This window comes from Bombina bombina, chromosome 10 (assembly GCF_027579735.1).
Source record: "Bombina bombina isolate aBomBom1 chromosome 10, aBomBom1.pri, whole genome shotgun sequence".
NCBI classification, from domain to species: domain Eukaryota; kingdom Metazoa; phylum Chordata; class Amphibia; order Anura; family Bombinatoridae; genus Bombina; species Bombina bombina.
The window spans coordinates 160546945-160563342 of NC_069508.1; the positions used below are offsets into that span (position 1 = coordinate 160546945).

Sequence of the window (16398 nt, forward strand, 5' to 3'; positions counted from 1 at the left end):
CTTTCAGCACTATAAGCTATGATTTCGCCCCTAAGGACTGCCTTTGCAGCCTCCCAGAAAACCAGAGGCGAACCTATGTGGCCCTGATTATGATGAAGATAAGAAGGAGGGAAATATAAAACGTGGTGGTCTCTTTTTGAGGTAGTTAGACTGAACCTCCAGCGAGATAGGACCGTGGTCAGAGAGGAAGATAGGTAGTATACCTGCTTTTACTTCTGACAAGATTATTCTGTCGCTAATAAGAAAAAGATCAATTCTGGACAGCATTTTGTGAGCTCTGGACAGGCAAGTGAAGTCCCTGACGTCGGGGTTTTGAAGCCTCCAGATGTCTCTTATTGCAAGATTTTGCATAATTGATTTTATTAACTTAGGCCTAGATTTAGAGTTCGGCGGTAGCCGTCAAAACCAGCGTTAGAGGCTCCTAACGCTGGTTTTGGCCGCCCGCTGGTATTTGGAGTCAGTGATTAAAGGGTCTAACGCTCACTTTTCAGCCGCGACTTTTCCATACCGCAGATCCCCCTACGCCATTTGCGTAGCCTATCTTTTCAATGGGATCTTCCTAACGCCGGTATTTAGAGTCGTTTCTGCAGTGAGCGTTAGAGCTCTAACGACAAGATTCCAGCCGCCTGAAAATAGCAGGAGTTAAGAGCTTTCTGGCTAACGCCGGTTTATAAAGCTCTTAACTACTGTACCCTAAAGTACACTAACACCCATAAACTACCTATGTACCCCTAAACCGAGGTCCCCCCACATCGCCGCCACTCGATTAAAATTTTTAACCCCTAATCTGCCGACCGCCACCTACGTTATACTTATGTACCCCTAATCTGCTGCCCCTAACACCGCCGACCCCTGTATTATATCTATTAACCCCTAACTTGCCCCCCACAACGTCGCCGCAAGCTACTTAAAATAATTAACCCCTAATCTTCCGACCGCAAATCGCCGCCACCTACGTTATCCCTATGTACCCCTAATCTGCTACCCCTAACATCGCCGACCCCTATGTTATATTTATTAACCCCTAATCTGCCCCCCTCAACGTCGCCGACACCTACCTACACTTATTAACCCCTAATCTGCCGAGCGGACCTGAGCGCTACTATAATAAAGTTATTAACCCCTAATCCGCCTCACTAACCCTATCATAAATAGTATTAACCCCTAATCTGCCCTCCCTAACATCGCCGACACCTACCTTCAATTATTAACCCCTAATCTGCCGACCGGAGCTCACCGCTTTTCTAATAAATGTATTAACCCCTAAAGCTAAGTCTAACCCTAACACTAACACCCCCCTAAGTTAAATATAATTTTTATCTAACGAAATAAATTAACTCTTATTAAATAAATAATTCCTATTTAAAGCTAAATACTTACCTGTAAAATACATCCTAATATAGCTACAATATAAATTATAATTATATTATAGCTATTTTAGGATTAATATTTATTTTACAGGCAACTTTGTAATTATTTTAACCAGGTACAATAGCTATTAAATAGTTAAGAACTATTTAATAGTTACCTAGTTAAAATAATAACAAATTTACCTGTAAAATAAATCCTAACCTAAGATATAATTAAACCTAACACTACCCTATCAATAAAATAATTAAATAAACTACCTACAATTACCTACAATTAACCTAACACTACACTATCAATAAATTAATTAAACACAATTGCTACAAATAAATACAATTAAATAAACTATCTAAAGTACAAAAAATAAAAAAGAACTAAGTTACAGAAAATAATAAAATATTTACAAACATAAGAAAAATATTACAACAATTTTAAACTAATTACACCTACTCTAAGCCCCCTAATAAAATAACAAAGCCCCCCAAAATAAAAAATTCCCTACCCTATTCTAAAATACAAATATTACAAGCTCTTTTACCTTACCAGCCCTGAACAGGGCCCTTTGCGGGGCATGCCCCAAGAATTTCAGCTCTTTTGCCTGTAAAAAAAAACATACAATACCCCCCCCCCAACATTACAACCCACCACCCACATACCCCTAATCTAACCCAAACCCCCCTTAAATAAACCTAACACTAATCCCCTGAAGATCTTCCTACCTTGTCTTCACCATACCAGGTTCACCGATCCGTCCTGGCTCCAAGATCTTCATCCAACCCAAGCGGGGGTTGGCGATCCATAATCCGGTGCTCCAAAGTCTTCCTCCTATCCGGCAAGAAGAGGACATCCGGACCGGCAAACATCTTCTCCAAGCGGCATCTTCTATCTTCTTCCATCCGATGACGACCGGCTCCATCTTGAAGACCTCCAGCGCGGATCCATCCTCTTCTTCCGACGACTAGACGACGAATGACGGTTCCTTTAAGGGACGTCATCCAAGATGGCGTCCCTCGAATTCCGATTGGCTGATAGGATTCTATCAGCCAATCAGAATTAAGGTAGGAATTTTCTGATTGGCTGATGGAATCAGCCAATCAGAATATAGTTCAATCCGATTGGCTGATCCAATCAGCCAATCAGATTGAGCTCGCATTCTATCCGGTATCTGGTATAAATATGCTCTACGCTCCTTTTTTGGAGCCTAACGCAGCATTTGTTTGAACTCTCGATACCAGAGTTAAATTTATGGTGCGGCCAGAAAAAAACCCGCGGAGCGTTAACAGCCCTTTTACCGCCGAACTCCAAATCTAGGCCTTAGCTTCTAAGTTGTCCCGTTTTTGTTTAGGCAATTTATTGGAGCTTCTAAGTCTGTCAAGTGGACAATGTGGAGACATATTGAAATCGCCACCGAGAATCAGATGGCCCTCCTGAACAGAAAGAATTTTAGCCTGGATCCTAAGCCAAAAGGCTGGATCCAGCTTGTTGGGGGCATATACATTGCACATGGTATAAATTGTTTTATGAATTTTTACTTTAATTATGACAAATCTTCCATCGGGGTCTGTTTCACTACAAATAACCTCTAGATTAATTTTTTTCCCGATCAGGATAGCCACCCCTCTCCTCCTTCCATCTCCCGGGGAGAAGAAAATTTCTTTCACCCAGGAGGATCTAAGTTTCTGGGATTCCTCTAGTGTCAGTTGTGTTTCTTGCAAGAATGCTATATCGGTCCCAAATTTCCTCAAATGTGTAAGAATGGCCTTCCTTTTAATCGGGGTGGATATCCCACCCACATTCCAGGAGATTAATTTAAAATTTTCCATTTGATTTTAGCTTGGGTATCCGAGTGTGGCTAGTGCGGGGGGGGGGGGGATTGGGGGGGAGGGTGGAAGGAGAGAAAAAAAATAAAAATAAAATATATATGAAGAAAAGGGAAGGGGACAGAAGAAACAGAGAACCCCATTCAACCATGCTCTCCTGGAGCAACATAATCCTGCTCATGGTAACCGAGGAAAAGGAGAAAAAAAAAAAAAGAAAGTAAAAAGAGAAGGAAAACATAACAAAACAACAAGGCAGTGATGACCTATTTTCGGCCTAATGATTGTGTGCCTAAAATATTAGAATCTTTCAAATGTTGTTCTACCTCTTGTATGGTATTAAAAATGTAGACATTCTCAGCTTCTATAATTTTGAGTTTTGCAGGGTAGATAATGGTAGCTTGGTAACCCTGTTGGATTAATTGTGTACAGATAGGGGCTAGCACCCTTCTTTTAGATGATGTTTCGGCTGAGAAATCCTGAAAAAGGAGAATTTTAGATTCCCCAAGTGTGATAGGCTGATTCTTTCGATAGAATTGCATCAGAGTAACCTTATCTTGAAAATTTAAACGTTTTGCCATCACCGGTCTGGGGCTGTGTTTACCTTTATCGTCCACCCAAGGTCTGCCCAGCCTGTGTGCCCTTTCCACTAGTATCGGGGGATGATTAGATGGAATTTTAAGAAGCTGGGGTAACAACTCAGAGATAAAGGAGTCTAAATCCTCATAATGTTTATCCTCTGGAACCCCAATTAGCCGAATGTTATTTCTACGGGAGCGATTCTCGAGATCTTCGAGTTTAGCCTGTATTGCAGTTATAGAGAGATTAGTAGAGTCTAAATTGGTATTATGGAGAGTAGTGAGATCTTCAAGATCTGACATTCTCTGTTCAATTTAATTAATTCTGTTGGCAAACTGTCTGACTTCCTGTGATAGAAGCGTAATGTCTTGTCTAATCTCTAGTTTTAGTGCGTCAAAATTAGGGGCCAGGGCTTCCGATATTTTAGTAACCAAAACTTGTATGTCAAATGTGTCAGTTGGGGGAAATGCAATAACAGATGGTTCTTGCACTTCAGCCAAGGTATCTGGGGTATTCTTTGCTCTCCTGTCTCTTTGCCTTGCGGCCATGGCTGGCGAGGGAGTCTTGGAGTGGGAGTGAAGAAATGTATCCATGTGACACTTCAACAAAGGGGAAACCTTATTGGGGAGAGTTCTCCCAGTGCATAAATAGGGGGGGGGGAAGTGAGGATAGGGAGTGGGTAGAGAGTGTGCGATAAACTAGGCAGAATAACTGCTCTGAGGTGTTGCCTAATTACCTTAGTCTGTTGGTTACAATGGTGACCTTAGATCTTGAGTGGTCTTACTATAAAGTGTCAGAGTCTAAATGTTTCTGAGTCTGGACTCAGTGAGACTAGATAAATTATAACTGAATATGTGCAATTTTTAAACATTAAATCATCAAATGCTTTAGAATGTCGCCAGGGACATCCAGGGAATCCTAGTAGGTAGCACACTATAGTGAATGACTAGGGATTAATTAGTTTTAGATATTTAGATTTTAAAAGGATCTCAAGTCTTATATGTGACAAGTTATCATACAATGATCCAGGACCCACCTAGAGGACAGTGATCGCCAGTTGCTGTATTTCAGATAGAGTCCATAGAGATCAATTCCATAATAGTTAACTATTCCTGTATGATTTTTTGGAATAACAATAAGAATTCCTTATTATGAGGTCTAAATGTGACTATTTAGAGACTCAGGGGACTGGGGAACTATACATATATTGTGTGAAAAAGATTACACTAAGAACAGTCAATAGTTACATTTCTACAAACATATATCAAAGAAATGTTTGGCTTTTAAGTGTCTTATAATGTCACCAGGAAGGTCTTAAATGTACTTATGTTCAATTGTAATTAGTAAATGCCTAGAAAAATTCAGTTAGGTTCAAATGTTTAGACTTCAAACAGCCCTTAAGCCTTATACATAACAATCCTACATACAATAATCTAAGAATATGTTCTAAAAGGCAACATTGGTTACTGTATTCTAATGTATCTTTTTTTTTTTTTTTCCCTTCCTTCCCCCTTCTCCCTTCCCCTTCTTGCTTCCCTCTTTCCTCTTTTAAGTAAGACAAAGCAGGGAATTTCTTATGGTAGGGCCTAGGTGTTTTTAAGTATAATCTCAATAGGCCTAGGGGTTATGCGAGGTAGAGTACACTCTAACTAGTAACTAATTACGTTCCTACCACCAATTAGTAGAGCACAATATATTTAAGCACAGAGAGACATATATCTTCACAGTGGGTTATACATATAAATGCCCCTCTTGGGTGGTCTAAGACCGTTCTTTTGCTATCAGGAAGTTTTTATAACATATTATGTTAAGAGATGAAACAGTTGTGCAAAAGTCTCGTTACATATCAGAGGTTATGCCCCACAGTTTTTAGAGTGTCTCACTCTGTAGCGCTTCCAAATCCGGCCATATCCAGCCCTTGAATATATATTCCGTCTGCTCCCTCCAGTTTTGTTCCACTTCCCCCCTCCAGAAGCCAGTATCAACAATTGCCAGGGAAAGGGGGGGGCACAGAATTTACCAGAGATGAGGTGCCTGTATGATTACTCACCCCCTTTGCGCGTTATCCAGCCGCCCCGCGACTCCGCCGTCAGCTCCAGCGTCTCCAGTGAGCGACTCAATCCAGAGGAAGGCCGTCTGCAACTCTTCCTGTTCCTCCGACCTGGTAGGTAGGCAGGCAGGCAGTGTCAACTCCCCTCGCGCAGCACCAGTGGCGGGGGAGGAAGCAGCACCGCTCAGGATGCCAGAGCAGTCAAGGAGGTCGCCCCCACGCCGGAATCCCGCTCCAGGCTCAAGCCCGACTCCCTCCCACGCAGCACCGGTGGGGGAGGGAGGGGGGGGCGAAGAGGGCCGGTCAGCGACTCTTCAGGAGGACCACACCAGGGCAGCAGGTAGGATTAAAATAATGTCAGGAGTTTAGTGTTTGATTATCGGGGGGCGACTGGCGCACGGGGGGGGGAAGGATTTACATGTGCTGGATGAAAAAGTTCCACTTTGAAGGTAAGCAGGATCCCGGACACAGATGTAGAGCAGGAATAAAAGGGGAATATGTGCCTGATAAGAAAGAGAGGTAGTAGGTAGTTGCTACCAGTAATGAGAGTCCAGGTAGCTGGGGTTAACAGGAGCCAGTGGGATGACAGGCCACTGGCATGGGTTCCGGTTCAGTTCTTGCTTGGCTATCATAAAGAAGAAAGCAGCCCAAAAAAGCTTAGGGCTAGGCGCAGAAGATTCACCGCCAACGTCTGTAGGACTGGAGCTGTAGCCTGAGCCACACCTGTGCAGCCACACCTGTGTAGCTCCACCTCCACCGGAACCCCTAGAGAATACAATTTTAAACAACTTTCTAATTTACTTCTATTATCTAATCTGTTTAATTCTCTTGGTATCATTTGTTGAAGGAGCAGCAATGCACTACTAGTTTCTAACTGAACACATGGGTGAGCCAATCACGTTCAATATATATATGCATCCACAAATCAACAGATAAAACCTAGGTTCTCTGCTGCACATGAACTTGCCTAGATAAACCTTTTAGCAAATGATAACAAGAGAAGGAAGCAAATTAAATAATAGAAGTAAATTGGAAAGTTGTTTAAAATTGTATTCTCTATCTGAATCGTGAAAGAAAATTTTTGGATTTCATGTCCCTTTAAGAATAATTTATACACTTTTCAAGCTAACCTGTGACTCAGTGGTAACACACAGCACTATAAGCCAGCAGTCCTGGGTTCAATACCTATGTAGGCTAGGTCACAGGTTTAAATATGTAAAGGCTTAAAATATTACAAGTGCATTTTATTGCAGATCTTATTAGATTATCTTGCTAGGAAAAGATTTTTATCAGAAGTCAGATATTCAGGGATTTTCCCTTTTACTCTCTCTGCTCTTGTCCGACCAACAGCAAGCTCTATTGGTCTGGTAGATAGCTAAGCCATCTTGCAACCTGAAGGTTGGGAGTTTGGATCTAGTTGCAGTTATTTTCATTCACTGCTCAGTGATTCTATGTATGGAGGGAATTGGTCTGATGGTCCCATCGATTTCATTCCCTCTATTATTCTCCATTATATGGAGAACATTCGGTTCTGTCTTAGAGACTCCCTCCCGTGGTGGTTTTTCAAAAGTATCTGTCTCAGGACACATTTCTGGATACATTCCTAGGTGATGTGTTCACGGACGCCAACCTGCAGGGTTGAGAAGTAGTCTGGTACTTGCTTTTAGCCGCAGGATTATGGACTCGCAGTGTTTGCTTTCCTCCTTAAAATTTTGGAGTTAAAAGCGATTTACAATGCTCTGATAGATTGGTCTTAATCGTCCCTGGCTTGGTTCCAGTCGGTCGATATCTCCTCTATGGTTTTCATTATTCATCAGGGAGGAACTTGGAGTTCCTTAGCCATGTAGGAGGTGACTGGGATTGTTCAGTGAGCGGAAGCTCACTATTGGTGGCTGTCATAAATTGACAGTTAATCCATCCCAGGGAGTGGGAACTACTTCCGGGGGTGTTCTCCAGCTTAACCCTCAGATGGGGATGCTGGAGTTGGATTGTCAGCGTCTCGGCTAAATACCTAGCTTACGGTTGTAGGTCAGGGGATCCTCAGGCCGCTCGGATAGATGCTCTGACGGTCCTTTGGGATTTTAGGCAAGTTTTCCTGCTTCACCTGTTCGCTTTCCTTCCATGAGTCATTGCTCGTATCTCTCAGTAAGGAGTGTCGGTGATTCTATAGTCCCGGCATGATCTCGCAGGTTCTGGCATGCAGATCTAGAGGAGTTGTTGTCTCTGCCACCTTGAAGACTTTCTCTGAAGAAGGAACCTATGATTAGGGTCCCTTCTTCCATTCAAAAAGTTGCTTCTCTGAAGCTGACCGTTTGGAGACTGAACGTATAGTTCTGTCTGTGCATGTGTGTTTATCCGAATCGGTCATTGTGACCATGATTCAGGTTCACAAGCCTGCTTCTGGAAGGATTTTCATCAGATATGGCATGGATATCTTTTGGATGTGAATCCAATGATTACTCTTGGAATAGTGTCAGGGTTCCCTGTCTTTTGTCCTTTCTCCAGGATGGTCTGGAGAACATTTTTCCTGAGCAAGTATCCTGGAGGGTCATTTGCTGCATTGTCTATTTTGCTACCTAATCGACTAGCGGTCTTCCAGTTGCGCAATATCTGGTCAGTATCAGGCCTGGGTTACGTTGGTTACTACTTCTTGGAGTCTTGACCTGGTTCTTAAGTTTGGTAGCGGCTCTGTTTGAGCCTATGCATTCAATAGATACATAAGTGTTATCTGAGAAGGTTTTGTTCCTTGTTGTTATTTCTTCTGCTCGGGGAGTATCAGAACTCTCAGCTCTGCAGTGTAATTCCCTTATCTTAGGATGGTGTTTTCGCACTAAGTAAGGTTTCCTTCCTAAGTTGTTTCGGACAGGAATTTTATTCAGGAAATTGTTCCTTCTCTTTGCCCTAATTCTTCTTCTCATAAGGTACATTTGTTTCACAACACTTATGTTGTGCGGGCTCTCAAATTATTTCTGCAGGCTATGGAGGACTTTCGTCAGTCTTCTGCTTTGCTTGTTTACTCTTCTGAAAACGTAAAGATCAAAAAGCTTCTGCCACTTCTCTCTCTATCTGGTTGAGAAGTATTTTTGTATGGCATTTGAGACTGCCGGTCGGCAGCCTATTGTGAGAATCACAGCTCATTCCACTTGGGCTGTTTTCTTCTTCTTGGTCCTTCAAGAATGAGGCCTCTGTGGAACAGATTACAAGGCTGTGACTTGGTCTTCTTTGTTCCTTTTTTTCTAAGAATTGCCTCAGTTGAGTTTTTCCTTTGGGAGAAAGGTTCTTCAAGCAGGGGTGCCTTTTGTTTAGGTTACCTGTCTTGTCCCTCCCTAATCATCTGTGTCCTCTAGCTTAGGTATTGATTCCCAACAGTAATTGATAATCCGTGGACTCACCGTGTCATAAGAAAGAAAACTAAATTCATGCTTACCTGATAAATTTCTTTCTTTCTTGACACGGTGAGTACACGGCCCGTACTTATTTTCAGAGTTTTTTTATATAAACCTCAGGCACCTCTGCACCTTGTGTTATTTCCTTTCTCTCCTTTTCCTTCTGTCGAATGACTGGGGTTTGTGGGAAGGGAAGTGATACTTATTATTCAGCTTTGCTATGGTGCTCTTTGTCTCCTCCTGCTGGCCAGGAGTGATATTCCCAACAGTAATTGATGGACCCGTGACTCACCATGTCAATAAATAAATACATTTATCAGGTAAGCATAAATTTTGTATTTTGATTGGGGGGGCATAGTTAGGTTAATTGCAGTGGGGGCTTCTGTGGGAGCTGGGAGGTTCCATTAAGATCCCTGCTGGGGGAGCACAGTAAGGTTAATTGCAGTAGGGGCTTCTGTGGGAGCTGGAGGTTCCATTAAGATAACTTCTGGGGGGGCACAGTTAGGTTAATTGCAGTAGGGGCTACTGTGGGAGCTGGGAGGTTCCATTAAGGTCACTGCTGGTGAGAGCATAGTTAGGTTATTGCAGTGGGTGCTTCTATGGGAGCTGGGAGGTTCCATTAAGATCCCTGCTGGGGGGAACACAGTTAGGTTAATTGCAGTGGGGGTTTCTGTGGGAGCTGGAAGGTTCCATTAAGATAACTGCTGGGGGGAGCACAGTTAGGTTAATTGCAGTAGGGGCTACTGTGGGAGCTGGGAGGTTCCATTAAGATAACTGCTGGGGGGAGCACAGTTTGGTTAATTGCAGTGGTTGGTAGGCAGAAAAACCTCAGCAATTCTTTTACAAAGGCACAAGTTGTGTGAAATAGCTATTCACAAAAACAAGCAGAGTTATCACACTTTGCAGCTAAAAACCTTCCCTATCTGCTTGCTGCAGACTAGTGATAGGAAGTTCGGTTCATCTTGATGAATCGGTTCATTTCGGACGGGACCTCTATTCTAAGGAACCGTGCAAATAGCGCCAACACAGCGGCACATCCTGAAAACGTATCTACATGTATTTTATGGCGCTGATCCTTCATTTGAGCACCCACAAGTACATGTAACTATTTCTAAGCATATTTTAGAACATATCTGATCAAATGACAAAATACTAACTTTCATGTGGTTTACAAGCAAATATACGCACCTTTGTTTGATTTAGAGCAGGGGTGTCAAACTGGCGTTATTTGCAAAGAATATTATATTAAAACACACTTTATATAATTCACAAACAACAAACATAGCAATGGCAAGATATGTAGGTAGTCTGCGGCCCACGTGAGTTGCACTTGTACGGAAAATAGCCAGAGACTAAAGTAATAAATGTGCTTCATCTCCCTAGCGGGCTTTAAATGCACACTGAAGAAGGGGTGTTTATTATTACACTGTCACTTTAATCAGCGATTCAGTAGTGTCTCATTCAGTGTCATATTGTTTCTCTCATTCCATGCCTTCTCATTCACTGTCTCTCACCTTACTTGTAGCCAGCCCTCATTCAATCTGTTCCCTTGTTTGCAGTAAATCACATTCTTATTAATGCTTTTAGTTACAGAGTGTCTGCCTAATATATATATTAGTACAATTAATACATCATAGGAGCAAAACCAAATATAACTGAATTATTATACTGGTAGAGAAGTGAGGGCGCTGACGTCACTGTGGGAACATCAGCACTTTGGGTGGTTACTGATGGTGGTAACACGAGGTGAAGGGGCTGTTTGGCTAATGGTGGTCTCAGTACAGGGTGAATACAATGAAAGACACAATTGTCCTTCCTAAAATAATTCCAATATTGTATGTCAAATGCCATGTGCTCTCACTCAGAATACCTCTGTATTACCTTTTTCATTCCATGCACGCACCTTCATTCAGAATACCTCTGTATTACCCCTCTCATTCTATGCACGCTCCCTCATTAATACCTCTGTATTACCCTACTCATTCTATGCACGCTCCCTCATTCAGAATACCTCTGTATTACCCTACTCATTCTATGCACGCTCCCTCATTCAGAATACCTCTGTATTACCCTTCCATGCACCCTTCTCATTCTATACACGCACCCTCACTCAGAATACCTCTGTATTACCCTACTCATTCTATGCACGCTCCCTCATTCAGAATACCTCTGTATTACCCTACTCATTCCATGCACGCTCCCTCATTTAGAATACCTCTGTATTACTCTTCTTATTCCATGCATGCTCCCTCATTCAGAATACCTCTGTATTACCCTTCTTATTCAATGCACGCTCCCTCATTCAGAATATCTCTGTATTACCCTTCTTATTCTATGCACACACCCTCATTCAGAATATCTCTGTATTACCCTTCTTATTCTATGCACGCTCCCTAATTCAGAATAGCTCAGTATTACCCTTCTCATTCCATGCACGCTCCCTCATTCAGAATACCTCTGTATTACCCTTCTCATTCCATGCACGCTCCCTCATTCAGAATACCTCTGTATTACCCTTCTTATTCTATGCACGCACCCTCATTCAGAATACCTCTGTATTACTTTTCTCATTCCATGCACGCTCCCTCATTCAGAATACCTCTGTATTACTCTTCTCATTCCATGCATGCTCCCTAATTCAGAATACCTCTGTATTACCCTTCTTATTCCATGCACGCTCCCTCATTCAGAATACCTCTGTATTACCCTTCTTATTCCATGCATGCTTCCTCATTCAGAATACCTCTGTATTACCCTTCTTATTCTATGCACGCTCCCTTATTCAGATAACCTCATTCAGATAGTTGTTGATTGGAGGCTGTATATATATATCGATTGTGATTGGCTCACCAATGTGTTCAGTTAGAAACCATTAGTGCATTGCTGTTCCTTCAACAAATGATACCAAGAGAATGAAACAAATTAAATAATAGAAGTATATTAGAAAGCTGTTTAAAATTGTATTATCTATCTGAATCATGAAAGAATTTTTTTGGGTTTAATGTCCCTTTAAGCACCAACCTATTTCACAGCAGCTTAACAGAATGTTTCATTTTTGTTTTTTCTTTCTTTCCCAGTTGCGCCAATCAACGTCAGCTGCACACGTACAGACTTCATGATTCAGATTCCAATTCAAGCTGTCCCTGAGCTGGAGAGAAGTCACATATACCTGGGGACACCCATCTGTGCCGCTCATACTTCTGGCACTAACTACAAGATATATGCCCGATTTGATACTTGTGGTACAAAACCTAAAGTAAGTTATAAGAATGATTGAAACTAAAATAATTATTACAGACAGTGCACTAGCCTGACACTAGAGTAGCAGGTGGTAACAGACAGTGCCGAGACCCCACTAGGCTGACACTAGGGCAGCAGGTGATAACAGACAGTGCAGAGACCCCACTAGGCTGACACTAGAGTAGCAGGTGGTAACAGACAGTGCCGAGACCCCACTAGGCTGACACTAGGGCAGCAGGTGATAACAGACAGTGCAGAGACCCCACTAACCTGACACTAGAGTAACAAATAACAGACAGCGCAGAGACCCCACTAGGCTGACACTAGAGTAACAAATAACAGACAGTGCAGAGACCCCACTAGCCTGACACTAGAGTAGCAGGTGATAACAGACAGTGCAGAGACCCCACTAGCCTGACACTAGAGTAGCAGGTGATAACAGACAGTGCAGAGACCCCACTAGCCTGACACTAGAGTAACAGGTGATAACAGACAGTGCAGAGACCCCACTAGCCTGACACTAGAGTAGCAGGTGATAACAGACAGTGCAGAGACCCCACTAGCCTGACACTAGAGTAGCAGGTGATAACAGACAGTGCAGAGTCCCCACTAGCCTGACACTAGAGTAGCAGGTGATAACAGACAGTGCAGAGACCCCACTAGCCTGACACTAGAGTAGCAGGTGATAACAGACAGTGCAGAGACCCCACTAGCCTGACACTAGAGTAACAGGTGATAACAGACAGTGCAGAGTCCCCACTAGCCTGATACTAGAGTAGTAGGTGATAACAGACAGCACAGAGACCCCACTAACCTGACAATGGAGTAGCAGGTGATAGCAGACAATGCCAAGACCCCCACTAGCCTGACACTAAAGTAGCAGGTGATAACAGACAGCACAAAGACCCCACTAGCCTGACACTGGAGTAGTAGGTGATAGCAGACAATGCAGAGACCCCCACTAGCCTGACACTAAAGTAGCAGGTGATAACAGACAGTGCAGAGACCCCACTAGCCTGACACTAGAGTAGCAGGTGATAACAGACAGTGCAGAGACCCCACTAGCCTGATACTAGAGTAGTAGGTGATAACAGACAGCACAGAGACCCCACTAACCTGACAATGGAGTAGCAGGTGATAGCAGACAATGCCAAGACCCCCACTAGCCTGACACTAAAGTAGCAGGTGATAACAGACAATTCAGAGACCCCACTAGCCTGACACTAAAGTAGCAGGTGATAACAGACAATTCAGAGACCCCACTAGCCTGACACTATGGGATGGGGGTAGGGCACTGGGTGGTCAAATATATAGTATAGAGACATATACAGCCAGTCACACACTCATGTAGCACATTCATGTATATATAAAGCGGAGAGGCAAGAATTGAAGCCAACACTCTCCTTTAGAATTACACCTGGAATGAAGCTTTATTAATCTACGTTGTATTTGAAATCACTACCAGCATATTAGCAGCCATCCTGAGATTGAGTATAAGGCAGTGCCACAGAATCATATGTTACCTTCCCCCCCCCCCCAAGGGACAGGAGACTAGGAGTGCATACTGTAGCTATACTGAGATTGTCTGTGTATAAGGTAATGCTACAGTAAGTCTCACATGTCACCCCCAGAGGAACAGGAGACCAGGAGTGCATACTGCAGTTATACTGAGGTTGTCTATGTATAGGGAAATGCTACAGTGAGTCTCACATGTCACCCATTAGAGGGACAGGAGTGCATACTGCAGTTATACTGAGATTGTCTGTGTATAAGGCAATGCTACAGTGAGTCTCACATGTCACCCCCAGAGGGACAGGAGTGCATACAGCAGTTATACTGAGATTATCTGTGTATAAGGCAATGCTACAGTGAGTCTCACATGTCACCCCCAGAGGGACAGGAGTGCATACAGCAGTTATACTGAGATTATCTGTGTATAAGGCAATGCTACAGTGAGTCTCACATGTCACCCCCAGAGGGACAGGAGTGCATACAGCAGTTATACTGAGATTGCCTGTGTATAAGATAATGCTACAGTGAGTGTCACATGTCAACCCAGAGGGACAGGAGACCAAGAGTGCATACTGCAGCTATATTGAGATTATCTGTGTATAGGGTAATGTTAGAATAAGTCTCACATGCCCCAAGGGACAGGAGACCTGGAGTACATGGCTTGTCTCACAGATAGGAATTTCACAAGATATTACTCAGGGCCACACCCTGCTCTGGATTCATATATGTACTTCAACACAGTGAGCTGCTCTTACATTATATGTAGCCAAATAATATATCCTCTGTTAACTGAGCTTTTCCTTGCAGAAGAGGAATAACACATCTCTTATTGTGAGCACGCTCTACGTGGACTTCTCACGTGGAACTCAGGAGGATGTTCATGAATATGAGGTTCACTGTGAGCCCAAGAGGAAAGAGGCCTCTGTGCATCTTTTGTCTGGATTAGTCCCAAACCAACTCAACGGGTTAGTAGAGAACGCAGCAGAGCCTCTTCTGCCAGATGAGGAAGCATCAGATGGAGGACAGGACAGCAGTGACGTGGTGTTTATCAGCATCTGTATCTTAGCTGGGGTTCTCATGCTGATCGCAGTAGTGGGACTGGTATTATTGTGATATGATCAAATGCCACAGTGTGGACACAAACTAAACCATCCCAAACACTAACAGAAAGCTGTGCACATAGCAAACACAGGACCGGATCACAGCTGTAAACCGTTGTAACACACACTATAGGTGGAGGATTTAGAATGAAATAATACACATAGCTAACAAGACTCCACAGACCTAATACACAACTAAAAATACTGGTATACCAGGCCCTATACCTTAAAATGATGTGTGCAAACAAAGCTAAGGATCAAGGGTGGGGAATCATTTGCTAATACTTTTTCTCCTTATTTAAACATTTTACCCCATCCTCCTATCCTTGTCCTGCTAGATCACAGGACACATAATAAGAGGTTTGTAAATGTATAGAATTGGGGCTACAATGGTTAGTGATGCTCAGCACCCCCAGAATCACCACTGCTGGTGTATGGGTCACCCACAGGACACAGATACTGAAGTATATGCTGTACTAAGAAACAAATCTGCATTGGATGACAAACGTATACTATTGCTTTATGTTTATGAAACATACATTTTAAATTAATCCAGCTAATGATAACAGTGCACTCCAGCATCAATGTGACAGAAGGTAAAGAGACAAACAGAGCTGATGCACCCCGTACCGGTACAGATCACTAATGGGGATGTCCAGCACAATCTGCTTGAGATGTGAAGACTACAAAAATCACATCTGAGGGGCTACAAATGCATCTTGCAGATTGTAATCCAGCAGCCTTACACCAATATTGTTATAGACAGACAAGGTCAGGTGTCTTATTACAGCAATGACCAAACCAGAGCAGGAAAACTGATGTGATTTTTGTCTCAAAATGCTTATACATCATATTTACAATAAAAGTATATGCAGTGCTTTATAATGAGATCTTTTTTCAAACTATATGCCACATGCAATTTGCTTCCTTTTAGTACATTTTTCTTTTACAAGATACGACGAGGCCACGGATTTCATCCTTACTTATGGGATATCGCCTCCTGGTCAGCAGGAGGAGGCAAAGAGCACCACAGCAGAGCTGTATATATAGATCATCCCTTCCCTCCCACCCCAGTCATTCTCTTTGCCTGTGTTAGTGATAGGAAGAGGTAAAGTGAGGTGTTAGTTTAGATTCTTCAATCAAGAGTTTATTATTTTTAAATGGTACCAGTGTGTGCTATTTTTCTCAGGGCTAGAGCTACAGGCTTTTCAGCAATGGAGAATGGGGAGATTTTCACTCTTTCTGCGACTCCCATACCGTTTGCTGCCCTGCTGATGGTCTTAGCAGATATTATCTAAGACCCTGTTTGTTCCCACAGATTTGCTGGAGATGATGAAAAGAACATC

The 16398-nt window shown here is 42.8% G+C and overlaps 1 protein-coding gene across 1 annotated transcript in view; it reads left to right on the forward strand.

Annotated features, from left to right (window-relative positions):
- CDCP2 (CUB domain containing protein 2) overlaps nucleotides 1-15961 on the forward strand; it is an 89845-nt gene extending 73884 nt beyond the window's left edge. Inside the window, exons 5-6 of the mRNA XM_053693195.1 lie at nucleotides 12278-12456; nucleotides 14760-15961. Coding sequence (XP_053549170.1) covers nucleotides 12278-12456; nucleotides 14760-15065 — 485 coding nt within the window. The 3' untranslated portion in view covers nucleotides 15066-15961. The remainder of the gene's footprint in view (nucleotides 1-12277; nucleotides 12457-14759) is intronic.
- The last annotated feature ends 437 nt before the right edge of the window (nucleotides 15962-16398 follow it).